The sequence below is a fragment of the Mirounga leonina genome, unplaced genomic scaffold (assembly GCF_011800145.1).
Source record: "Mirounga leonina isolate KUSES-001 unplaced genomic scaffold, KU_Mleo_1.0 Mir_115, whole genome shotgun sequence".
Taxonomy (NCBI): domain Eukaryota; kingdom Metazoa; phylum Chordata; class Mammalia; order Carnivora; family Phocidae; genus Mirounga; species Mirounga leonina.
This window is the reverse complement of record NW_023270268.1, coordinates 68,114,976-68,141,860: the sequence shown is the minus strand read 5'-3', so window position 1 is coordinate 68,141,860 and position 26,885 is coordinate 68,114,976. Positions and strand designations below refer to the sequence as shown.

The 26,885-nt window shown below is 37.6% G+C and overlaps 1 protein-coding gene across 9 annotated transcripts in view; it reads left to right on the top strand.

Moving 5' to 3' along the window:
- The window catches only part of TBL1XR1 (TBL1X receptor 1), a 175,535-nt gene that overhangs the window by 137,679 nt on the left and 10,971 nt on the right, over positions 1-26,885 (top strand). For all 9 annotated transcript variants that reach the window (XM_034999157.1, XM_034999195.1, XM_034999142.1 and 6 more), the window contains 9 exons: positions 8,639-8,784; positions 10,744-10,966; positions 11,677-11,809; positions 12,373-12,514; positions 15,281-15,344; positions 15,435-15,532; positions 16,748-16,808; positions 24,308-24,429; positions 24,571-24,645. In XM_034999157.1, coding sequence (XP_034855048.1) covers positions 8,639-8,784; positions 10,744-10,966; positions 11,677-11,809; positions 12,373-12,514; positions 15,281-15,344; positions 15,435-15,532; positions 16,748-16,808; positions 24,308-24,429; positions 24,571-24,645 — 1,064 coding nt within the window. The remainder of the gene's footprint in view (positions 1-8,638; positions 8,785-10,743; positions 10,967-11,676; positions 11,810-12,372; positions 12,515-15,280; positions 15,345-15,434; positions 15,533-16,747; positions 16,809-24,307; positions 24,430-24,570; positions 24,646-26,885) is intronic.

The following is a 26,885-nucleotide window of genomic DNA, read 5'->3' as shown; positions in this document are numbered from 1 at the left end:
GGGAAAATCAGGTTCAACTAATGACATTTTGACTTATGGCAGTTTTTCTAGGAATGCAACTTGCCATAAATTTAAGAACTGCCTATACCAGAGTTCTAAAGTTTGATCCTCTGACCACCTGCATCAGAATCACTTAGAGAACGGCGAGTGGGGCCCAGGAATCTGCATTTTACAAATGCCCCAGGTGATTCTTAGGCATAATAAAGTTTGAAAGGCACTGGTCCCTGTTAGTTGTAGGACAATTAGAACTTGACAAGAAAGTTGACAACAGGTACAAGTAGCATGTTCACAAAATTCTTGAAAGAAAAATTATATTTAGTAGCTCTTCGAGATAAAGTAGAAAGCATGAAGTGTACATATTGAGATTTGGAGTGTGAGAATACCTCCTACTAAACATTAGGGAGGCGCCACTAAAAGAGGTGTATTTGTATTTATAGGCAGGATTTTGTAGGAATGATGAGGCATGTTTATATCATAAAGGATACCATGAGACATGCATTTGAAGTTACTTCCAGAAGTAGGAGATGGGAAAAAGTTTAGGAAATTGATAGTTCTGTGAGCTCAGACCAAGTTTCAGATAGAGCTCAGAATCTAGCCCATCTCAGCACTTGGTGACTTATTCCGAAAGTTGTTTCTTGGTTCTGATCTCTAACTATACATAAAAATGGCCATTTTTGCAAGTGATTTGATTTTGGAATCCAGTAATTCCTTTTCTGGGTGTATTTTGGTGTATTTTGGAGTACTGAATTGGTTTAGGAGCTAGGTAGGAAGAAAAGTAATCATGACAAAGAAAGTATTTGTGAAAAGACCTTCACAGGACTGGTTTTTAAAGACCACCACTAAGGAAAGTAAAATTTTTTCGTGCTTGTCTCATTATCTAAAACCTCTCACGGAGAAAGTCCAAAATACACCTTATGAAAGTTTGTTCTGTTTTGATAAATGTATAATTTAGAAATAATGTTTTCCAGTAAGAACTTCTAATATTTGTTCTCTGTAAACACTGTTTAATGTTGACTGGACTATGGTATCCATCTCCAGTGAGAATAAAACCCCTTAAATTGTTTTACATACTTTATACTATGAGATGACCATCCTATTATGATGACTATTATCAGCATTAGAAGATATTATATATTAAAAGCCCATCTCCTCTCCCCAGATTATATAACTTCTGATTTTTTTTTCTTCATCCATAAAACTTGTTGCTTGTTGAAAAGGGATTACATTGTGATATTCAGCCTCAAATGTTTTATAGGCTTCTGTTTGAAATAAGTCATCCTCCCCTACTCATTTAAGCTAATTAAGAGGAAAGTATATATTATTGTAAGATGTCTTTTTATTTTCTCAATTCTATCTCTTAACAAGTTACTTTGGTCATCACCATTTTGTACTTCAATGAACTAGACTTAGGCTTTCATAGTCAACAAAAATTTTCTAGGAAATAAAATTTTTTTCTCTTTTGAGAAAACTTGAAAATTGAGTGTATTTGACAGTGTAGTACCGTAAGTAATGGTTGACTTGATTATTCAGTATGTTCCATTTAATTAGCGTTCGCCCGAGGGCATTAATAATTTGATTGCCCTAATAACTCACATCAACCAACCATGTGCAGAATAAGCACTAAGGGGTACAGCTAAGTCATATGGAACAGAACTTGATACAGTGTTAATTTGAAAAGATTTAAGGTGGTTTGAACTTTTTTTTTTTTCTTCCCATTGCATTGAGTCTTCTCTAGTTATTCCTAGGTTTAGTGTATTTTTTCTAGAGAAATTGTACCAGCAATTATTTGTGAACTTGTGCCACCTTTTTTCTTGTTGCTTTGTGTAAGATGTAATTTTATTTTGCTTTAAATGTATATTCTGTTTGGGGGAGAATTCTTGATTCTAGATAAAACTGTCATCTATGATATGTTTAAAAGCTCAGTAGCATTTCGGTGAATGGTGTACTTAGTATTGGATGCTGTGAAACAGTTGCATTTTATGATGGAAGACTAACTGGAAAATGCAGGAACAGTGTGTCCTTATTAATGAGCTATTTTCTAGATTGTGATTCTGAATGCTATCATTTTTTAAAATCCTCATGTTTTTAGAACTGATGTTCATCTTGCCATAGAGTCTTGGTTTATGAAAAGGTGATGATGTATATAAGCTTAAAGCATTTGGTTATGAAAGATCAGCTTGTCTCTCCCAACCCTCACCTCTCTCCACTGTTCACTAACTTTTTCAAGGGGATATTCAGTCTCTCTGGATATAGGCCTTGCACTACTCCACTTTTTCTGAGAGGGTGCTTCCTTCAGATGTTCTATTATTTGTTTATAAGAGCATACACACTTAATTTAGAAATCTACACATATCGTAGTAGGCACAAACTAACCCGAATGTTTATGTATAACATTAAGGTTCTGATCCTGTAACACCAAAGAACCTATTTGTTGTTTTTGTTTTTGTGTTTTCATTTAAAGATTCGGTATTAACCCCTACAATGGGTAAGAAAATGTCAGCAATCAAATGACAGTGTAGTTTCTCTTGACTCAGATAAAGGTAACTGGGCTAGATAAACATTCCTTCCTCCTTATCCTCCTGCTGGTGCCCACTTATAAACAGACTTGAACAACGAACTGAATGGAGTCAGGTTAAACTGGCTCTCAGTGCCTCTAGCCATGAAGGCCTGGAATGAGGCGAGTTCAGGATTGGGTATGTCCACCTCTAGTCTTTCTTTTCATTTTTATGAGTAATTGGTTGGCTACAGAAATGCAGGTTAAATATACATACACTTTGCTTTGTAATCAAATAAAATATGCAGTAACATGGATTTCTCACATAGTTCTTGTACACATGACTAATTAACGATAAACAGCAAGTACTTGTCAAAAATAATGGTAAATTTTATACTTCCAAATCAGTTTTTCTCTTTTATAAGCTGAATGACTATTTTTTTGCTGATAGAGGAAAATTCCTATTTACACATTACTGCTGACATGCTTGTTAAAAGACAAATGTCGTTTAATAATTACCAAATAGAGAACTTGTTCAGTCTTACTAGTAATCTTCTTGCTTATTTTTTCCAGGAATAGCCAGCAATAATAAGGGCATAGGGAAACATAAATTGCTGATGGCACTATAGATTTGCATAATTTGGGGGCAAAGCAATTGTGTAATTATGAAAACATCCTTTAAAATGCCTATGTCCCCCTCAACTTTTGAGGGAATCCATCCTAAGGAGAAAAAAACATACATATCTGGCAGAAGCCTATACATGTAGGTATTTGAGGTGACATTCCTAAGTAGTAAACATTGAGAAAGTCTAAACTTTCCATCGATGGGATGAATAATTTACTAGTTGAGTACATTCATTCGCCAGATAGTATGATAGTAAACTTATTTCAGAAAATATAGTTCATGTAGAATGTTCATGGTTATATATATATTTTAAGGGCAAAATCAGCCCTTAAAAATATTAAGGCACAGAATTGTGTAGCCCAGTGTGTTATATTGTGATGGAGGAAAACAATGTGTAAAGAGAAAAAGGAAATACAAAAAAATTAACAGTTGCACTTGGGTTTAGTTTTGTAATTTTTTTCCTTCTCCATGTTGTCCATTATTTTTTTTTTTTTTTGTAAGTACTGGGTCTAAATCTTCAGCATGCAAGATCCCCTCTAGCATTTTTTCCCCATCCTTCTTTTCACCTTTTCTAAAATCTTTAAGCCTGTAAGTATGGAACTTTTTAGAATAAACAAAAATCTGCGTCTATAGGACACAGTTGGAAATGGATTTGGGGACAAGGGAGTTTGTGGTGATGGGAGCAGGGATATAATTTTCTGGCGTTTTGTTTTGTTTTGTTTTTTGTTTTGTTTTTGTTTTTACCTGAAGCTTAAATAGGATCTTGGATTATTAGATTTTCCTCCTGGACTGTGTCGTGGTAATAGTTCAGCTTTGTGTGTTGTTGCTGTTGTTCAGTCACCCTGTACCATAGCAGTGATGTTCAGGCCCATTTTCATGTTCCTGTAGTCTGTTTGCAAAGGAGAGTTGGCTTGCTCTGGAGGTCTAATACCTCTTTGAGAACACAACCCCTGTCATCCCAAGGGAACGCCTTCCCTGAAACAAGCAGTATGTAGAAAACAGTTGTTTTGTGATCTTGTTTCTTATGTGGGAACCATGCGTGGTGTCGTGGGCTCCTGAGTTACCACGCCTCCCTGGCCACTGCTTGTCTTTATTCCTGAGTTACTGTATACTGAACTTTCGTGGTTTTTAGCCTTAATTCCTTTCTGGAATCTCTTTTCTACCTCCCAAATCTTAATCACCCTAGCGAATTTGTAGAGTACTTGATTACATAGGTATTATTTATATCAGATTTGCTCTTACTCCTGGAAAGAAGGGATGCTATTTTAAGCAATCAAGCCAGTCTTTAACATCTCACAGATTTAGATGAATCTCTTTTGCCTTCTACTATGTAAATCAAAAGCTGCCCCTGAAAAACTATTTCCTGCACATGTATTTACAGATAAATGGAAATGTTTTTTGGCATAACCTGGTTCAAGTTTTAGTATGTTTTTTAGGGAAGAGTTAAGTCAGATGCTTTTATTTTTGGATTCATAGATTTTCTGATGTGCCAAAATACGTTATAGTAGAATTGCATTCTGATTTAACAAATGTTTATTGAGCATTAGTTAAATTAGGTAACATTCTAGGTTTCCAGAATGAAAAGATTTACTAGACATCACCTCTTTCTTCAAGTAGCCCAGTCTAGCATCATACACATACACACAAGGTAACCATTCAGTGTGGTAAATACCATACATATAACAAACTATAGATTAACATAGCAGAGAAAGATCCCCCTCTAGGGTAGTGAAAGAAGGGACTTGCCCTCCATTCAAATAGGAGGAAAGAACTTAGGAACACATAAGATACAAAAGCACGAGATAGCATAGCATATTCACGGTGCTACATATAATTGGCAATCACTTGAATTTAATGTGTAATGGGAAGAAGTGTAGGGGGCATGGAATTGGGGAGATGAGTCTGGAGAGATAAGTAGGGTCAGATTACAAAGGTAACTGTGTATCATACTTAGAAGTTTGGCCTTTATTAGGAAGGCCAAAGGGATCATTGAAAGTGCCCAACCCAAGTAAGGAGTGATGTGATTGGTTTTGTTTCACGGATAATGCCCTAGCTGTAGTGTGGCAAATGGACTGAGCTGGGGAAAGAGGAACTTAGGGTAGTAATTGTAGGCAATGGATGATGGGGACTAAAGCAGGTTCTAGCAGAAAAGGAAAGCTGATGACAGAGACCAGAGAGGTAGGATTGATAGGATTTGGTGAATGGTGGAGCACTAGGGACCAAGGTAAAGTTAGGATGACTTTCAGGTGTAATGAAGTAAGGTCAAATTTCTAAGGAAAATGAAGTTTTAGGGAGGGGAATAAGAAAAGTAGTTGTGTTTTTGTTTTTGTTTTTTTAAAGATTTTATTTATTTATTTTGACAGAGACACAGCGAGAGAAGGGAACACAACCAGAGGGAGAGGGAGAGGGAGAAGCAGGCTTCCCGTGGAGCAGGGAGCCCAATGCGGGACTCGATCCCAGGACCCTGGGATCATGACCTGAGCTGAAGGCAGAAGCTTAACGACTGAGCCACCCAGGCACCCCAAGAAAAGTAGTTTTGAATATAATGATTTTAAACTGCCATGTAATGCTATGACTAGAAATTTAAAAATTACAGTTGAATTCAACATTTATTGAAGCAGAGTGTTTTTAATTGTGGACCTTTTTTAGGGTGGACATTAGTGTGAAGTGTCCAGACAGTGCTAATAACCCTTTCAGAGTTGTTTTTTACTATTTGAGATGGATGTAAGCACCTGGGATAGCTTCTCTCCTGGTCTGGTAGAATAAATTTGGGATATACAACATGCCAGCCCCAAATCGACATTGTTCCGCCTGCAACTTTTAGGATATTCTTGGACATAAGCATGAACTCTAATTTAACGGGGTCTAAATGTGATGGTTTTGGTTATTTAAATTGTACTCATGCATTAGAGGGTACAGAAGTCCTGGACTTTGCTAAAATTTGTGAGTCTTACGAAAATCAAAACACTTGAAAAACGTTGCTAATAAGATGTCTTAATGTTTCACGCACTACTGACACCTCTTTTGAACACCCTGAGTTGAAACAGAACAGTGATGTCATCCTTCATTTTCTATCAGTAAACAGGAGCTCACTCTGTCTTAGCTTTATCCTTGACCATATTTTAACTTAATTGTTCAGTAGGAGCAACGGAATGTAGTGGTCACCTCCATGGTTTCTGAATGAATTTAAATCCTTATCCTCTTAAAGATAATGTGGTATATATACACAATGGAATATTACTCAGCCATAAAAAAATGAAGTCCTGCCATTTACAACACCATGGATGGAGCAAAATAAGTCAGCAAAAGACAAATACTGTATGATTTCACTCATATGTGGAATTTAAGAAACAAAACAGATGAACATAGGAAGGGAAGGAGACAAACCATGAAACAGACTCTTACGTATAGAGAACAAATGGAGGGTTACTGGAGGGGAGGTGGGTGGGGGGATGGGTTAAATAGGTGATGGGGACTAAGGAGCGCACTTGTGATGAGCACCGGCTGTTGTATGATGTTGAATCACTAAATTGTGCACCTAAAACTAATATTACACTGTGTGTTAACTAACTGGAATTTAGGGCGCCTGGGTGGCTCAGATGGTTGAGCATCTGCCTTCGGCTCAGGTCATGATCCCAGGGTCCTGGGATCGAGTCCCGCATCAGGCTCCCTGCTCCAAGGGAAGCCTGCTTCTCTCTCTGCTTCTCTCTCTCTCTCTCTCTCTCTGTCTCTCATGAATAAATAAATAGAATCTTAAAAAAAAGTTAAAAAAAAAAACTAACTGGAATTTAAATAAAAACTTAAAAAAATAAATCCTTATCCTGTTAGTGGCTATTTTCCCATCTGTAAGCTCAGATTATAAAATAATAAAACTATATATGTGTGCATGGTGGAGACCCTCCATAAATGATATTGTCCATCTTGAAGTCTTTGTAAATCTCTAAGCCACTTGGCTGTTTAGCTTTTTTTTCCCCATTTATGACTTACTGCAAAATTTATTTAGGGAAGGGCATATAATTGAAAACAGGACTCTGCAGCCTCACTGCTTATGGATTTCACTGCCTTACCTTTTACCGTCTCTCCCCATCCTTCCCAGCCTTTATTAGCCTTCTACCCTGGCAATCTGGAATTTACTCATTTTCAAGTAGTTATGGGTTTCCTGATAGGGGCAATGCAGAATGATGCTCTTTTTCGTTGATATGTTTCTTAGTTTCATTACTATGTTTCTTAGAAATCTCTGTGAGCTCAGATTAAGCTGAAAACCATAAATGTGTTTAATAATGATTGTGCTTGTAGGCAAAATCATGAGTTAAAATCAAAGACTTAGAAGGAATGTCTTTACACTTCTCACTGTGGGTTGCAGGAGTGGAATGGCCAGGTGTTTCCAAGAGGGGAGGAAGGAGCCATGAGGAAAACCAGCTTAGGTGTACTTTGTCTACTGACTAAAATCTTTCCTAGCTTTGTGTGAGTCCATAGTACTTTATTCTAGACTGTTCATAAGTGCCACAGAACCCTAAATTAAGTGGAAGCACAAAATGCAACAAGACACAGAGTCAGCACTAAAAAACTAGGATAGACTGGGATAGTTATTACATGGGTTAAATCCATTTAAGACACAAGTAAGCCCATATTCATTTAGTTTACTTAGCATGAAAGTTTCTTAACATTCGTATTATATATATAATGTGATTGAATTGTTTAAAATACATTAATGACAGTTACTATTTAATGATAAGCTCTGGTGGATGTTTTAGTAAAGAGAATAAGTGCACATGCATTTATCATTTTACTAGAATTTAATCTTTGAGTTTAGACTTAACTTTTATAAAAAGCGAGACCGACATAGATTTTTATTACATATTTTGGGTTTAAGTATTTCGAATTAAAACTAAAGAATTGCTGATAGAAACTGGTGATTTACTTGCTAGCTTTCATTTAGATGGGTTATCACTAGGTGGCAAAGAATTATTAAATTTTTTTTTTTTTGCATTTAACTCATACATACAGTGAGATTTAAGCATAAAAATTTTCATGTTTTATAACTCTAGTTTGCTTTTTATTTCCTAAGTTAAAAAAAACCCTGCAAAATATTGGATTTATACTGTGTTTGACAGAAATATCAAATGTCACCTTAATTTATCTTGGCCTAAATTATCTTTAGTGAAGCAATCGACTCACATGATTTCCAAAGACTACCCCCCCATCCCACTGCCCCGGCCCAGCTTTAAAGTTCAGTGCTATTCTTTGAGGATAGTTATGTGCCATGGCTAAATTTTATATGTACTAGAGATTTTATATCATACTTTATGTAATTAAAGTGAAAACGAAAATATGTAAAAGTTAATATGTTTGGATTTTGGTATTTCTTTTGTTTAAAAACATATTTAACCTTAGCTAACAGTCTGGGATTCCAGATGGATGGATTGCAATTTTGAAAGATTACAGAGGTCTTTCATTTGTGTCCTATAGCATGTTGCCACTAGGAGAATAAATTCTTACACCTTTTCTTCTACTTTTAGGATTTTCTCATTCAGCGTTTACCTTTGGTATAGAAAGCCATATCAGTCAGTCTAACATCAATGGTGCCCTTGTCCCACCTGCTGCATTGATTTCGATCATCCAGAAAGGTCTACAGTATGTAGAGGCAGAAGTTAGTATTAATGAGGTAAGGAAAATTTATTTCAAATACTCTTTAATTTGTCCTTAAATCTGCTATCTTGTTTGTTCATTCATTATCTGATTTCAGCTTCACCAGGTTAACAAAATTGAAGGGTGGTGTTCCTTATGTCACAGGTTGAACAGGCAAGGCCTGTTGACTCCGAACTATAAGAACCATTAGTTCTAGTTTATTTCCCTTTCTTTGGTTTTATAAGTAAATAAGAAGAAATAATTTTCTTTAAAACAACAACATTGTGCTGTGAAATGCTGAGACCACAATTGACGGTCTGAAAATTTAAAAAACTTCGGGTTATTCGGTTATACCTGATTTTGGAAGGCAGTTTATAATTGAAGCCAACTCTTGATACTTTTGCCTATCTAATAAGGTCCATATATAGGTAGTTTAATTCAGGTGTCGGCCAACTATGACCCATGAGTCAAATCCTGCCTGCTTGCCTGGAACACAGCCACACTCATTCACTTATATATTGTTTTGGCTACTTTGGTGCTACAGTGGCAGAATTGAATAATTGTGACAGAGACCTTATGTTCTTCAAAGCCTAAGATAATTTACTGTTTGTCCTTTCAAAGAAAAAGTTTGCAAACCCTGGTCTAGCTAAAAAATTTCATATATGGTCAGGAATTATAACATGTGGGGCTCTTTATGTTATTTTCATTTCACAGATTAACATGGCTCCCCTTTCCTTTTGCAAGTATTTTTAAAACAAGCATCCGTGGTTTTATTTATTATTTATATATTATTTATTACTATAAATATAGTATACTAATTCTGGCTTCATTATTTAGTTTCCTCCTCTTCAAAACGGAAAAATCCACTAATATTGTGTCCTCGTTGACGTTTAGTACTTTCTGTCCCAGCGTATCTTTTACTGCAGAGGGTGAGAAACAGTTTCCATCAGTGGCCAGAACTAGTCTCATGGTATCTGAAAAATAAATGTCTTATAGATTTAATATAGTACTCTACAATGTATCTGTTGGTATTAATATTTTTAAGTTACTTAAAATAAATTCTCCTACTCCTCAGATACTCCTTACATTTGACAACTCAGAAAGATGTGCCATGTTTTTGTAACTCAGAGCACCCATCACCCCACTGTAGTATCTACCAGCTTACGTGAATTGGGCCTTACACATGCATATTCCTAGCTCATTTGCCCAGTTTCTATTTCTGACTTGTTCTATCTCCTTGTGCCTGCTGGAGAACTTTTTATTAATTGTGAGCTTCCTAATATCAATGAGAGGAGCTTTGGAAAATTACGGCAACTCCATAAAATTAAAGAGCACAGTCTCAAGAGTTATGATGGTACTTCTCAAATGGTAGTGTGCCCTAGAGAGCTTGTTAAGACATGGATTCCTGAGCCCTTCAGATATTTCGATTCTGTAGGTTTGACTCTCCATTTATAACAAGCTACCAGATGTGATGGTAGTGCTGTTGGTCCTCGCTCAGGTCACACTAGGAATAGTGTCAGGAGATCTCCGTTGCCATTGACTGGCTGTGTGACTTCTGCAAGTCTTTAAACCTGATTGTGCTTCCATCTCACCATTAGTAAAATGAGATGATTATATGGCAGAATATCTGACGCCTGTTTCTTGTTTTAATACTTGAATCAAATCACAAGAAATTTTTGAGTCCAACAAAGCTATTTTAAAAGTTTTTAGTTGTAAAGAAGTGTTTATTCTAATGTGGCACCAAGTCTCCTACCATTGTATGAACTCTTTCATAATGGTCATTACTTTTCCTGGACAGAATTTTGGAATCTAACGAATAACTTTTTATCACCTGGACCTGCATTTTATTATTCCTTTCAGTATTTCGGCTTTCTCTGTGCAATATTTCACAGTATGAACTAGATGAGGAGGAGGAAAATTTAAACAGCTCTTTGCGTTGCTTCACCCTAAATGTCTTCTCTTTCATGTTTCTTTTCTCAAAATGTTCCACGTCCAGGATGGTACCTTGTTTGATGGTCGGCCGATAGAGTCTCTGTCCCTGATAGACGCCGTAATGCCTGATGTAGTACAGACAAGACAGCAAGCTTACAGGGATAAGCTCGCACAGCAGCAAGCAGCGGCTGCTGCCACCTCCACAGCCGCCACAAACCAACAGGGGTCTGCAAAAAATGGAGAAAACACAGCCAATGGGGAGGAGAATGGAGCACATACTATAGCAAGTGAGCGGAAAGAATTTCTAAAAATTCCTTTGCAGCAAAAGTAATTTTGCTTCATGTGGATGTCTCATCTTCCAGACTGAAGTAACATCATCTGTTTCATTTATGCCAACTTGTTTCCCTAACTTGTATCACAATTCAGATTCTTACTTCTGAAGCTCCAAGAAGCTAGATTTACTTTCATGGATTTTATTTTCTTCTTTACATATTTAGAAACCATTTTCTACTGTTAGATAAATTTTGTTGTTTGCATTTGATTTCTAAAGAAAATTTGTAATACTAGTCATTAACACAGTAACGCTCTGACATGGAGATACAAAGGCAGCTCTCATGTTACATGAATGATATCAGCAGCCCCTACTGGCAGAAACTCAGTGTTGACATGGATTATATTTAATTCAGACCACTTTATCATTTTAGCCTTGTTTGGCTCTAACCTTTTTGCAAGTCTTTTTCACCGCCTCCCCACCACCCCAAACACATACTCATGTACATCTTTTAAAAATTATAGGGTCATACTTAACTAAGGATGGGAATTTATTTCTCATGTACAGTTATTTTCACCATTACCTGATATAGGTGCGGAAAAAAAAAGTTAGACTTTTATATTTTAAGGCAGGTATTCGCTGATTAAGAATTATCCCCCCCCCCCCCAAGGATGTTGTAATATTACTTACCTAACTGGCATTTTCCACTTGTTTCTCATGACACAGATAATCATACTGATATGATGGAAGTGGATGGGGATGTTGAAATCCCTCCTAATAAAGCAGTTGTGTTACGGGGCCATGAATCTGAAGTTTTCATCTGTGCCTGGAACCCCGTTAGTGATCTCTTGGCATCGGGGTATGTTTCTCAAAGTGAAACTAAAATGTATTTAAAAAATATCGTACTGAACTATTGCACATTTTATAAAAGCATTACTTATGTTTTCATGTTTTTGTTGCTTTGTGGTCCTTTTGCCTCTGTAAATCTTTATTCATAACATAATCTTAGAAATTATTTTTTAAGATTTATTTATTTGAGAGAGAGAACGAGCGAGCACAAGTCAGGGGGCTGCGGGAAGGGGGGAGAATCTCAAGCAGACTCCCTGCTGAGTGTGGAGCCTGACGCAGGGCTTGATCTCACGACCCATGAGATCATGACCTGAGCCAAAATCAAAAGTTGGTCACTTAACCAGCTGCGCCACCCAGGTGCTCCCATAGTCTCAGAAGTTTTAATTAAACTTACTTCTTCAGAAAAGTGCCTAGGGTCCCCAAAGTGGAGACTAAGGAAAATAATTGGAAATGGAAATCCCTGAGAGTCTAGTTTTTATTTGCCTTATTAATAAGAGCATATCAATATGTTACTTTGATTCTGGGATACTTGAGAATATCCTGAGGACTTAAAATATGTTGCATACTTTATAGGTCTGGAGACTCAACAGCAAGAATATGGAACCTTAGTGAAAATAGCACCAGTGGCTCCACACAGTTAGTACTTAGACATTGTATACGAGAAGGAGGGCAAGATGTCCCAAGCAACAAGGATGTGACATCCCTAGATTGGAATGTGAGTATCACTGTATTATCCACGGTGAATCTAGTTCCTAATCTTCATAACCTCTCTGAACCGCAGACTAAAACAGGGGTTGTCCATTTGCTGAGATGCTTTTGAATTTCACTCATAAGAACAACAAACTAGGACTCGCCATCCTCAAATGTGTTAAAAACAGCGACTGGCCTTCCAGTAGTCAGACCTCCGTCCAGCTAGCAGCTCTTCGGTTTATCTTGCAGCGGAACCTTTGTCCAGCTGGTGGTCGCCCACTCTGTGCTTCGTCCTCAGCTGTAAAGTACAACTGTGGTAATGGTGCCTGCTTAAGGGAGGTAATAGGTGAAAATCAACAGCAGGCACATATGAAGTCCTTAACGACTAAGCCCTTTGCTAGGGGGTTAGGAGAAATCTCCATAATAAAAGCATGTTCTTGTTTTTCTCATTTTGTATGGACTGATGAGAACTTCACTGCTGACTGCCTGGTAGGGACTGTTAGTCTAGGTTACTTCCAAGCTCTATTCTAGCTGGAGGAATCTTGCAGCTCTCGGGTGCTGTGTCATTCTACATCTTCCAGAGATCACTTCACTGCTCTGACTGACCAGAAAGTTTGAGCTCCTCATCCGTAAAGCTTCACCCTTTCAGTTTCACGTACGTGATAAGCAGCTTGGTTTGTGTCCATTCCCATGATTAATTTGTGGAAAATTCGCATTTTGAAAGTTCTTATATCTTTTCCTTTATTCCATGTGGCCTTTTTTTCCTTCCTTGTGACTTTGCATCCATTTTTTACCTGCTCTCTCAAGTGTAAGAAGCATCTTAGACAACTTCAGCGTCTTGAGCATTTCATGGGACTCACCATTCTTTCCTCAGCAAATGAACACTCTTTTCCTCCTTTGGCCTCTATTCGACAACTTTTGTGCGGCTTTCCATAGGATCTTCCAAGTCTCATTCCAGCGAAAGAGAGCTGTCTTTAAAAACGGTATCTCTAGCTAAATTTCTCAGTGTCTATGAAATTCTTCCAAAACAAATAGCTAGGGTTTTGTTTTTGTTTTTGTTTTTGTTTTGTTTTGTTTTTAGTGTTCCCTTATAAGATTTCCAGCAATGTATTTACTCTTTCCCTCCTATGAAGATAGCAGTTACCAAAATGAGAAAAAGGTTTAGCATGCCACGGTATTGTTTGGTTGTAGGGTCAGGACTAAGAATTATCTTTTCAATATATGGGACCTTATTATATCTTAAGTCAGAGGCCTTACCACCTTGATATGCTATTTGGCTCAGAGACCTGTGAGTTAACTTAATGAAATTTACAGGTTACACTGAATAGGATAGTTAACAAATGTTTGTTGAGCTTGGTGATTCTCAACTCCAAGTTACAGTTTTCAGAAGTGTGGACTTTTCAAACATATATTATTCATTATGAACTTGAATCCAAAGGGGAAAACATTATCCTTGATTAATGGTTCTTTTAAGACATTTGGGGTCCAGTAGTTTAAAGGAAACTTTCCATTGTGCAGAGTCTGGAAATTAGCTTTTGCTGTTTGTTTCAGCGCGGCTCCTTCTTCCTCAGATAGAACCAGATTTTGTCAGGACTGAGTCTACAACCCTCATTACCATACCAGCATCTGCTTTTCACTTACCTGCCCAGCTGAGTGGCTTGAGAGGTCTGAAAAAGGGCAATCTTGTTTCCAATTCCCTTTCCAAAAAGCATCACAAAAGCACTGAGTAAGGCAGGATTTCATTCTGTGTCTTCAGTAGTGTTTACTAATCCCAGCAATAGTGTGTTTAATGCACTCTGTAACTTGCACTTCCGTAGATCTGTCCTTCTGTTGTACCGTTCATCAAGGCCAGGCACAGCAAGGGAATATAAGATTAGAGAAATTGGTATGGATTTCTCCTCGCGGTAAAGTAGTTCCAGGCAATTGTACTCACTTCATTAACTATAAAGTCAGCCTACACTCTTTTCTGGCTTCTTTTTTTTTTTTCCCCCTCCTAATTGGTAAGGATTTCATATTGAGAAAGAATTAACAAAGGAAAGAAACACTCAATGATATTTAAGTATCTGATCATCTGAAACGGCAATATTGTTTGGCTCATACACAATATAAGCTTCATTTAGACAGTAAAAGATTTAGAGGGAGGACCATATAAAATCTTCTAATCATAACAAAATGTTTTAGCCATTTTTGCTTTTTTTTTTTTTTTTAAAGATTTTATTTATTTATTTGAGAGAGAGGATGAGAGGAGAGAGAGAGCACATGAGAGGGGGGAGGGTCAGAGGGAGAAGCAGACTCCCTGCTGAGCAGGGAGCCCGATGCAGGACTCGATCCCGGGACTCCAGGATCATGACCTGAGCCGAAGGCAGTCGCTTAACCAACTGAGCCACCCAGGCGCCCCAGCCATTTTTGCTTTTGACTCTATTAAATTCATTTTAAGATTGTGATTTTGGTGTCCTTCCTAGTCTACCCCCCTTCTCCCATCTCGAGTCATGTGCATCTGTGAGAATACCGTAGACCTTAGCATGCGTAAGGGTGGTGTTGGTCCTGCTCCAGAGTAGTTCGTGCCATTCTTGAGATTTGGATATAAGGTTCCCACACTGACTAGATGCTGGTTAAATACTAGCTTCACAGCAGTGAAGGGTCTTTTGTAGGTCGTTGGTAGCATTCCCAAATTTTGAAGCAGAGAATGTCAAGATCTACTCTTCCTAGGGTTTAAACGTGGAAATAGTCAAATAACAATTAAATGCCCTTTCTGGATTATATAATTGAAGGAAGTGTGTTTCTCTGACAGAGTGAAGGTACACTTCTAGCAACTGGTTCATACGATGGATTTGCCAGAATATGGACTAAAGATGGTAAATGAAGTATTTTTCTTTTTATATGTTGTTATTGATCTAAGTTATAAAGCTTGAAGTAATTTTCATGTTTTTCTTTTTGAATATTAGGTAACCTTGCTAGCACCTTGGGACAGCATAAGGGCCCTATATTTGCATTAAAGTGGAATAAGAAAGGAAATTTCATCCTAAGTGCTGGAGTGGACAAGGTAAAAGAACGTTAAACTAGGTTTTACAAAGGTTAGTGTGTTACAGAGTATACCTGGAATTCGTGTTTTCTCCTGCCGCTCCTGTAAACAGTAAAACATCTGTTACGGGAAATTCAAGTATGGATTCACGACGACAGTGGGAATGCTCTTAGGTTTTCTGTCAGCTCCTTCGCCAGTTTACTCATCAGAATGCCATTGATCTTTTATCTTTGTGACCACTCATCTTTGCTGGAACAGCGGATGTCATACCTCCCATACTCTGCTTTCTTTCCCTAGTTTCTAGTTTACCTCAGCCATGAAAATGGCTCCGGAGTGATTCCTTGAGAAATCTTAGAGGCAGTCTGTTAGCTGAACTCCTGGTGCTTAATTGAAAATGTAAAAAATGCAGGGTCATTGAAGCTTTTTCCACCTAACTAGGCCGGGAAATATGGAAAGGTTGAAAATAACGGCCTTTTGTTTTCTTAAGTCATCCCCTCTACCATACCCCCCAAAATGAATACAGGTCTAAGATGATTTCAGTCCAGCAAAGGATATGCTCAGTACGCTTGTTAACTGAGTCAGTTGTCAGAAATGAAAGTAGAGAAGAAAAAAAAGGAAGAAAAATAAAGGAGGCCAGGAATAGGAGGGAAACGTCCTATTACTAACCTCTGCCACTGTATAATACTTTACATCCCCAAAGTTATAAAACTAGTGATGGGAGAGTATTTAAAGGAACTATGAATATATCCATTCAGATTTATGTGTCATACTTGGGTATAATATACAAGACATTGTTTTAAATATTGTCAAAATTCAAGCTGCCCATATGTGTAAATGTGAGCTTTTAAAAATCTTAATATTGAAAATTGGTTAATGACTTTATTAACCAAGAATTTGCCTCCTAATAGCTAAAAAAAAATTTGCATTAAATACATTATTGCAGTTGAGTTTCTTAAGCAATGTAATATAATGTCTGGTGGTTTGTAGACAACTAATAATTACTTGAAGTAAGTTGACTGATGAAAAATCAGGGAAAAATGAAACTACTTAATAGTCATTTTCCCCCTCAGAATGGAGTATACCCTCGTTGTACTATTGGGGATAAAGTCAATGTTTAAAGTAAAATTCAGTCTGACATTTCCTATTGCTTTAACATAGTTAGGCATCTAATTTATGCACCTATGATGAGCTTCTTTTAACCTCTTAATACAATTTTTCTTTTCTTTTCAATCTCAGACTACGATTATTTGGGATGCACATACCGGTGAAGCCAAGCAACAGTTTCCCTTTCATTCGGGTAAATCTTCACAATTTACATGAGAACTGGTGCTTCTGTTTTTCTAATTAAACTTTTAAAAGCATGTAATTCATTTAAAATCTTGAAATATCAAATATCGGTCTTGTTACTAATCCTTTGAGGAGTTGATGTTCCATGACTTTCAGATTGTTAATTGTCAGGGGATCATCAAACGTTTTCTGTGAAATGTACCATTAAAAAATCATTTGCAGCCTAGTGCAATTAGGTTGGTATTATCTAATGGTAGGAACATAGATCTTTGAATCAGGAGGTCTAAGTTTGAATGGCAATTCCACCCCACTTAACAAGCTTTAAGACTGAGCAAGTCATTTAACCTTTCTGAGCCTCATTTTCTCTATAAATGAAGGATAAATAATTATACCTATTTGTTAGGTAAAACTAATGTATATAATACAACTTTATAAACTCATACAAATTTAGGTGTTATTTCTCATTTTGGACTCCTGTTTCTACATCAGTCCTCCTGTGCACATGAACTTAAAAAAATAGGCTTTCCCAGCATTGTTGGAACTTTGGTACTTTAAATGGATTTCTCTTTTAAAAAATAATTTGATACTTAAATACAATAATTCTGCCCCCCTCCCAGTAGTGTGCTCCTTTATCCTTGATACAGAGCCATGCATGCACTACACAACCTGATGGGTAGAGACAGCTGGATTTTAGTACCTGCTCTCTTCTCAGGCTGTTCTCAGGGAGTTTCCTGTTGATCATTATTAAACTAGAACAAGATGCCTAATAACTGCAGTTGACCCTTGAACAACACAGGTTTGAACTGTGCAGGTCCACTTACATATGTGGCTTTTTTTTTTTCAATAAATACAACTGCAATACTGTAAATTTATTTTCTTTTTTATTATTTTCTGTAGCTTTATTATATGAATACAGTATAAAATTCATATAACATACAAAATATGTGTTAATCGAGTGTTTCTGTTCATGGTAAGGCTTTCAGTCTACAATAAGCTATTACTAGTTAAGTTTTGGGGGAATCAGAGGTTCAGTGCGGGATTTCAGCTGCATGTGAGAGGGCCTAACCCCTGTGCTGCTCAGGAGTCAGCTAAGTTAGAACAGTAGGACTACTTGATTTCACTGCTTCTTCAAAGATTTTGTTACAGTCGGGAAGAGTTTTGATTTGAAAGCTGACTAAATTTAACTGGTTATTTTCAAATTTTTGGTAACATCCTTTTTCACAAATAGCCAGTGGCACAGCATCACCTTTAAAATTGAAGCAACTTCTGACATTCTGGCTTTCTGTCTTTTTCAATTAATGTGAATAAACAAGCCAAATAAGGTACAAGATGACTACTGTGTAGTATCTGGGTAACGTAATTGTGCAAGCATCTTGTTAAACAGTTCAGCTTGATTAAGGCTTACCACATTAATAAGCATTTACACATTAGCTGACCTGTTTTACTTCCACCTTTGTTTCTAGTCCTTACCCATATAGATTTCTCTTAGGCCTCTGGCTCTTCCACCCAAAAGTTTCTCCTAACTGCTAGGAGTAATGCAAATTCGAAATAAGTTAGCTATATAACGGAAACCACCTTTGTGTAAGAGATGGTGCTCTTTGTATACATGATCCCATTTAGTCCTGACTACAACCTGATGAGGTCGGTGGTATTGAAGTCATTTTACAAGTAAATAAGCTTTTTTTTCACCTAGGATATTCTTTCTTGCCATGCTTTTTGTTTTTTTAAAACAGCTTTATTGAAGTATAATTGTCATAAAATGGGCTATACCTGTTTAAATTGTACAAATTGATATGTTTTGACATGTATATACCATCAAAACTATCACCACACTGCAGACAACAAATACACCTGCTAGCTTCAGAAGTTTCCTCCTGCCCCTTTGTGATCTCTCCCCTTCATCCCTAGACAGCCACCCATGGTCTTCCACACCAGAAATTAGTTTACATTATGTAAATGGAATCATACTTTTTTGGTCTGGCTTCTTTCACTCTGAGAAATAATTTAGCATTTGCTTCAATTGTTGAGTACTATTTCATTGTGTGGATACACCACAGTTTGTTTATCCATTTACCTGTTAAAGCAAATTTGGGTTGTTTCCATTTTGGGGGGCTATTATAAATAAAACTGCTATCAATATTCATGTATAAGTCTTTGCGTGGACTTGTACTTTCATTTCTCCCGTGCAAATGTCTGAGAATAGAATAGCTAGATTACATGGGAGGTATATGTTTAACTTGTTAATAAACTGCCGAGCTGTTTTTCCAAAGCTTACATTTTCCATACTGATGGACATTTTCAGTAACAGTGGATATTCTAGTCCCTCCACGTCCTTGCCAGCACTTGATAAGTGGTCAGTGTCATTAACTGGAGCCACTCTAATAAGTGGGTATTAATATCCCATTGTGGTTTAATTTGCATTTCCTAATAACCAGTGACGTTAGAGCATCCTGTCACGTGCTGTAGATTTTACTTGGTGAAATATCGGATCAGATCTTTGGATCTTTAATTTACTGTTTTCTTCTGTTCTTTATGTATTCCGGATACAAGTTAATCAGGTATTTACAAATGCTGTCTTATAGTCTCTGGCTCGTCTTTGCATTGTTTTAACAGTATCCCTCTGTGTCAACTCTATTTCAAAGAAAACAAAACAAAACAACAATATTCCTCGAAGATCAGGAGTTATTAATGTTGATGAGTTCCATAAATTATTTATTTGTTCTTTTATGTATCATGCTTTCAGTGTCAATCTAATTTGCTCTTGTTTTCTATTTGCTTAATGTGGAAGTTGAGGTCACTGATTTGAGACCTTTCTGCTTTTCTAATATGGATATTTAGTGCTATAAATTTACTTCTAATTACTACTAAGTGACATGTCTCTGTGCGTAGCTCTCTAGCTCTCTCTTTTCCTGTAATCTGTCTTATAAATTCCAGCTGCCTTAGTCTCCCTAGATTCTTAGCTTTGTCTCTTCATTCAGGAAATTTATTGATCTCTGCCTAGAGATTCCTCTTCCCTATGCCAAGACCTGGACTTTTTTCCCCCCAGATTGTAAGCTTGGGCAGTTGTAAAAGGTCACATTGATGGTTGGTTCCCATTTTCTCAGGAACCGCTGTCTTTTATTGCCTGGTGTCTACTGTCTTGAATTATTATCTCATATATTTTGTAAGTTTTCTTGTTTTTTTTTTCGGCAGGAGGTAAATTTGGTCCCTACTACTTCCATCTTGACCAGAAATGGAAGTCTACCATGCTTTTTAAATTACTATATTTTAATTGCTATGCTAAATTGTCTCCCGTATACACTCTTGCATAAAGCATAAATCATGATTACAGATGAGTTACAATAAGTGGCCATTTCATACCCATTTGTATGTCTAGAAGAAGTAATGTTCATGAGGATATGGAGAAATTAGGCCCTATACTTCGTTAGTAGGTTTGTAAAATGGTACAGTCACTCACTGTGGAAAAACAGTAGGACAGGTCCTCAAAAAGCTAACCATAGAATTACCATATTATGATCCAGCAATTCTACACGTAGGTATACATCCCAAAGACTGGAAAGCAGGGACTTGAACAGATTCTTGTCAGTGTTCATAGCAGCATTATCCACAGTGGCCAAAAGGGGGAAACAGCCCAGTGTCCATCAATGGACAAATGGATAAACAAAATGTGGTCTACATGTACAGTGGATTATTATCCAGCCATGAAGAGGAATGAAGTTCTGACACATGCTGCAACATTAGTGAACCTTATATTCATAATGCTAAGTGAAATAAAGCAGACACAAAGGGACAAATAAATAGTATAATTTTACTTATTAACTATCTAGAACAGGCACATTCGTAGAGACAAAGTAAAGATTAGAGGTTCTCAGGAGTGGGGGAAGTGGGAAATGGGGAGTTATTGCTTAATGGCTGCAGAGTTTCTGTTGGGGGTGATGAAAAAGTGTGAAAATAGTGATGGTTGCATAATTAATACCACTGATTGTACACTTAATAAAATGACATTTTATGTTATATATGACCACAGTATTTAAAAATTAATAATAAAATATGTCCAAACCCATTGAAGTGTACACTTTAAATGGACGAATTTTATAGTATGTGATTTATATTTCAGTAAAGTGGTTTCCAAAAAAATGCAGATGGGTAATAAATGTCTTTCTCTCCTTACTGCATAGGTTCGGTTCATTTGTTACCTTTTTAAATTATGAAGGATGGAGGGGGTAACAAAAATATATCAAAAATAGTAGGACACAAAAATTTTAATCTTAGCTCCAAGATTTTAAAAGATTGTGTAACCCTAGGCAAATTAACTTTTTTTAGTTTTTTTTTATCGTGTATAAAATGAGATCAGTAATAGCGAACACACCTCTTACATATCACTTACATAAAAGTGCATTTTGTTGTGAGATGTATTTCTTTTTCTTTTTTTTTTTTTAGGTTTATTTATTAAGTAATCTCTACACCCATCTTGGGGCTTGAACTCAGAACCCCAAGATCAAGAGTCTTGTACTCTTCCAACTGAGCCAGCCCATAGAGATGTATTTCTTTCCTAAAGAATTTGCATCACCTAGACTCTTTTTATTTTAGGAGTAAGCACAAAGTAAGGACGCAGGTATTCTTAGATTACACCAATTTTGTAACCCTTGTATTTTATGAGCCAGGTGTATCACAAAGCATAAATCATACAACTCATGTTGCAGCATTCCCCAGCTTCCCCCAGTTAGCTTTACTTGGTCCTACGGTTTTGTTTTGTTCTGAACCTAATGGTGTATTTGTTTGAATGCCACTTCTCACTTTCTCAGCCTCCCATCTCCTGTTTTGCAGACAGCTCTGCATCACATTAACATCCTGATGCATCATGACAGATTCTTGGCATTCTTTGTAGCATTTTATTATACTTTCAATTGTTTTCTAAGTATATTAGATTTTTCAGGCTTTTTCCCCCACCACCTAACACTAGAACCATTTATTTATCAAAGAAACATTTTATTAAAATTATTTTTGGAATGATATCTTATGTAATAGTATTTAATGTCAAAATGAAAGTGTAGTAGGTATTGAGTCAGATTCCAGGCACAAAAACAGAATCTAAACCAGATTGTCCAAGAAGGGGAACTTAGTACAAGGAAACAGTTGCAGAGGTGTTGAAAGAATGAAAACCAGAGGACTCTCAGGTACCCCGGAGTGTAGGAACTGCAGAAAACCTAAGACTATAGAGAAGGCAGGATCCCTCTTGCCAGTGGGAATTAGAAGGGGAGAAACAAGAACTGCCTGGCAAGAACAGGCACCTTGGAGTAACTGTTGCCACTGCCAGACACCCAGCCTTAAAAGAGAGAGGAGAGCAAAATTGCCTGTCTTCTCTGTTTCTCTTGACCTTGGGCTCTCGACAGTGTCTCCCACTGTATGAATCCATCTGGAAACCAGTAGGCCCAGGAACCTGGGATATGTAATTTGCAGGAGTCCACCCACTGTGTGTAGAGCATAGCAAGACAGAGTGTGGTAAGGAATGGCCCTGAGAACAAGCAGACAATGAACAGGACAGTCATCGACATGCATCTAAGATGATGCGATGTGTACACACAGCAGTAGAGTTCATACATAATGCTCATCAGAGTTGGCCTGTGCTTTTGTTTACTGGCTGATTTAAGTTGGATACTCCCAGAAGCAGACCTGGAGCCAAGCATTTGAGTGACGTGATTTATTAAGGAAACACTCTCAGGAGAAACAAGTGAGGAATTGTAGGGATTAGGATGGAGAAGAGGGCCCAGCCTCAACCTGATCCAGGCAGGGCTTTGGAGTGTTTATTACACGTTGGAGTTTTTCTCATCTTGAACCACACGCTAGATTTTTGAATCTCCCCCTCTTTCCCCCAAACCCAACTACATACCACCAGCCATTGGGTACTAGCCATTTTTGGCTGGGGTGGGGGGGTGGGTGGTGGTGTTGGAGACAGCAGCAGAACAAGGCAATTCTCTGAAGAAGTTTACCCTGGGAGCCCTTATCACCAAAATACTCAGAAACTGGGAATCCGTCACAGAGCACAGGTAAAGAGGGTCTGCAAAGGAGGGAACGTGCGGACACCTCTGAAGGCCTGTTGCCTACGAAGGTAGTAGAATACAGCCTGCTCCTCACTCTGCTCGCTTGGCTTATCAGTCTAACGGTGCTCAGAATACCTATTTGTAATATGCTCAGTGTGAAAACAGCCAGTTACTATGATGGATACATAACAATGAGGAAGTGGTTTGTTTTTTCTTTCCCATACACACAAGTTCTGACCTCCTTCATTAAATGCTTTATATCTCTAATAATGGGAATATACAGCTTCACTTTAACTTCTTGTCTCCCCCTTGTCTCTTAGTGTTTGCTCTGAATGCTAACCTTGTTCTGCAGAGGGCCAGAACGTCCATTTTTCGGCTTGATAAGCTGCAGGATCTCTGTTGGAGCCAGTTTGGTCTGCCCTTGCAGTGCAAAGCAGCCATGATACGTGGCCGAACGAACTTGTCTAGGTTTTAATGAAATTTTATTATAAGGACACTAAAATCTGAGTTTTGTATGATGTTCACGTTCATAGGTCTTCTTTTGATCCTGTGTTGTCTTTTGATCCTCGCCCCCAGCCAAATGAAACGCAAAAACTACCCTTGGCTAATGGGCCATCGTGTCCACACTGCTCTAAATCCGGTGCTGTGTGCTCTGTTGCCTAACCCAGTTACTTGCTGCCACTGCGTTAATCTGCATTACTAATTAGAGAGCCTTTGCACCGTGCGGCAGGGGGAGATGAAAAGACAGACTCTCCAGTCATACCAGAGCTAAAGTAACTATTAATAGCCAGCTTTGGGGTGTCTAAGGTTTTAAATTCAGTGACGTAGGTTTTAAGTGATATTTGACAAGAATCAGAAGAAAATGTATTTGTGATCATCTGCAATATTCCACTTATCAGATGGGTGGATTGGAAATTATTCAGCGTAACATTTGTCTAACTTGTCATTTACAAAGTCCTTTTCACACGCACCATCTCGCTTGATCTTCACAGTATCCTTGTGTATTAAGCTTAAAGGTTTTATCCCCTTTTTTTTAGATGAGGAAAATAGCATGAGAGGTTAAATGACTTGCTTGGGGCCCAGTGGTTAGGGAGTGGCAGAACCAAGCTCCCTTGTCCATTGAACACTCAAGAGAATTTTAGAAATAAAAGGAAGTATAACATCACTTTTAAAGGTTTACAAATGCGATACCAAGAATGCAGTGCTAGTCATTCATAGAGGAAGCTCTCAGGAAGCCTAGTCACCTGCGTTACTTTCTGTTAGGCTGTGTCTCACATAGAGACAACTGAACGGAAATTTAATATTTGTGATACTTAGATGCCTTCATTTTTAAAAATTCTAAAAATTATAAAGTAAAATGCTTAAGTTCCTGTTACCACACTTAACGTCCGAGCATGGTTTAAAACTAAAGCTCCTAGCTTTCAGTACGTGTGGAATGAATGCAAACCTAGCCCTTTTTCCTTTTCAGCACCAGCACTGGATGTTGATTGGCAGAGCAACAACACCTTTGCTTCTTGTAGTACAGATATGTGCATTCATGTCTGTAAACTAGGACAAGACAGACCTATTAAAACATTCCAGGGACACACGGTGAGTAGCCTTCCCCCCCCTTTTAAAGTGGTTATGATGAATAAGTAATACTACAGAGTGGTTTGGAAGTATGTATGTTTAAGATCCAAAGAGCAATCCAGTCTATAAAATGAAAATGTGAATATTTACTGTTATTTTTAGAATGAAGTAAATGCTATCAAATGGGACCCAACTGGCAATCTTCTGGCCTCCTGTTCTGATGACATGACTTTGAAGGTAATTCGAATAGTGGGGAGACATGCAGTGGAGGTGTCACCAAGAATGGCTGCTCTGGCCATTTTTAGATCATTTAGAATGTCTCTTATAGTTCCTTGAATGCTTAAACCTGGGTCAGGATTTAACTCTACTTTTTAATAGTGAATCATTGTTTTTTATATTTTATTTTGTAAAGTATTTCAAGTGTTTAAATACAGCAAATAAATTCTACTTAAAAGAGTGTTTGATAGGAATTGTGGTGCTAAGAAACCTGCTGTCTTAACTTGTCTTCACTTCTAGAAGGTCATATACTGGTGCAATTAAAGTTTATTTGCACATGTAGAAATTTGACTAATAAGTAACAGATCTTTGTAGCATTCGTGGATTTTGCTGAAATTCTGTGAATTGTATAAATTTGATTTTGTGGTGTGAATGTATATCATCCTTGCTGGGAAGCTGATCTTATAGCAGAGAATGCTTAGTTGGTGAGTGAGCCTTGCTGACATCCCAGCATCAGCAGCTCGACATGGGTTTATGTTTTTCTTGTCAGTGTGACTAAAAGCAAAGCTAACACCTTGCACCTGTGCACATCACATTTAGAGAAAAAAAGCATTTTGAGGTAAAGAACAACCTAATACAAATCTCCAGTATTAATGAAGCTTTGAGCCCTTTCCTGCAACATAGTAACTCTCCTGAAAATAATTTTATCCTTGACTCTGCAATGCCCACGACTGCGGATGTGGTGACCCTTAAGATGCAGGAATCATGAGGGAAAACTGCTTTTCCTCCTGTGAACAGACTAAATGTAATCTTGGTAACCTGGTGAGGTTTTTCCCTTAAATACCTGCTGGGTTTTTAGTCATTCAGTTTTCTCAAGCCTGGGCTCCCTTGCAGACATTGCTAGTAAAAAGGCTTTTCTTAATGCTTTTGTCTGAGTTTACTTTGCATGCACGTGCATTGCACTCATAAAATGAAAGCCTTGTGGAACAGAGTATGGCACGTATGTGGAGTTGAAAGGCCAGTGGCTGGGGAGTCTACTGAGCAGTTAGAGAAGTTTGGATTAGAAAGTGTTAGCTTTTTGTCCTAACAATAATGAAAGGTCAGAGTTTTAAAGGAGAAACGAGATGGGTCGATATTGTGTAGTGGAGCCAAATTCTGAGAACAAGGAACAGGAGTCAGAAGATCATGCAAAACCTGAACAGTGATTTGAGCCAGGCAGGTGGAGGTGCTGGGTGGGCCTGGTGCTCCAAGAAGAACTCTACCCTTGGCATAAACATCTGGGACTTCTCTGCAGGTGGATGGTCATTCAGAGCCACAGACTTGGGTGAAGTTGTGTAGGGAGAAAGGACAGAGTAAGGAATGAGGGGAACCTTAGAAATAGAAAGTCTTAAGAACTTAACTCCCAATAATTACCAGCTCAAGAGGAACAAGCTTCCAAAAGGAAACTGAGGAGGAATGACCCAAAGGGAGGGAGAGCGTTCAGAGAAGAATGTTTCAAGGGAGGGTGATGGATAGGAGTGGTTAACAGTGGCAGTGCTATTGAAAGGTCAAATGAAGTAAGTTTTGAAACATATTTTGGGGGCTTATTTACATGGAATTAGAAATGTCTAGGATCCAAAAACATTATGGGTTTGCTGCATTATCTCTTATTAGGTACATTGCAGACATGTGAAACACACCTAATTTTTGTGAGCTCTTTTTGTTGTTGTTGGCAGTTGGGTTTTTATGTGTGTTTGTGTTTGGCAAGATTTACTCCCATGTCTTTATTGAATGATTTTGCCAGAAGTACTCTCAGTGTAGGTTTCTTTACCTCTGTACACATAGGTTTTCAACTCAAGCAAAGCTAATTATTCTCTACTCATCATTTTAACCTTATTGCTTTGTTATTTTTCATGGTTCTGTATGAGTCATTTTCTAAACTTCTATTATGGTAACAAAACTTAACATGAGATCTTTTTAATCAGGCTTTTAAGTGTACGGCACAGTATTGTTATCTATGGGCACAATATTGTAGATTTGTAGAGCTGAAATTTGTCATTTAGCTGGTCCCCCTCTGCTCTTCCCCTCAGCCTCTGGCAGCTGCCATTCTTTTCTTGGCTTCTGTGAATTTGACTCTTCTAGATACCGCATATAAATGGAACCATGCAGTATTTGTCCTTAAGTTCAGGAATTCCTTTTTTTTAAGGCTGAATGATAAATACTCCATTGTATATAATACCACATTTTCTTTATCCATTCATCCATTGATGGACACTTGGGTT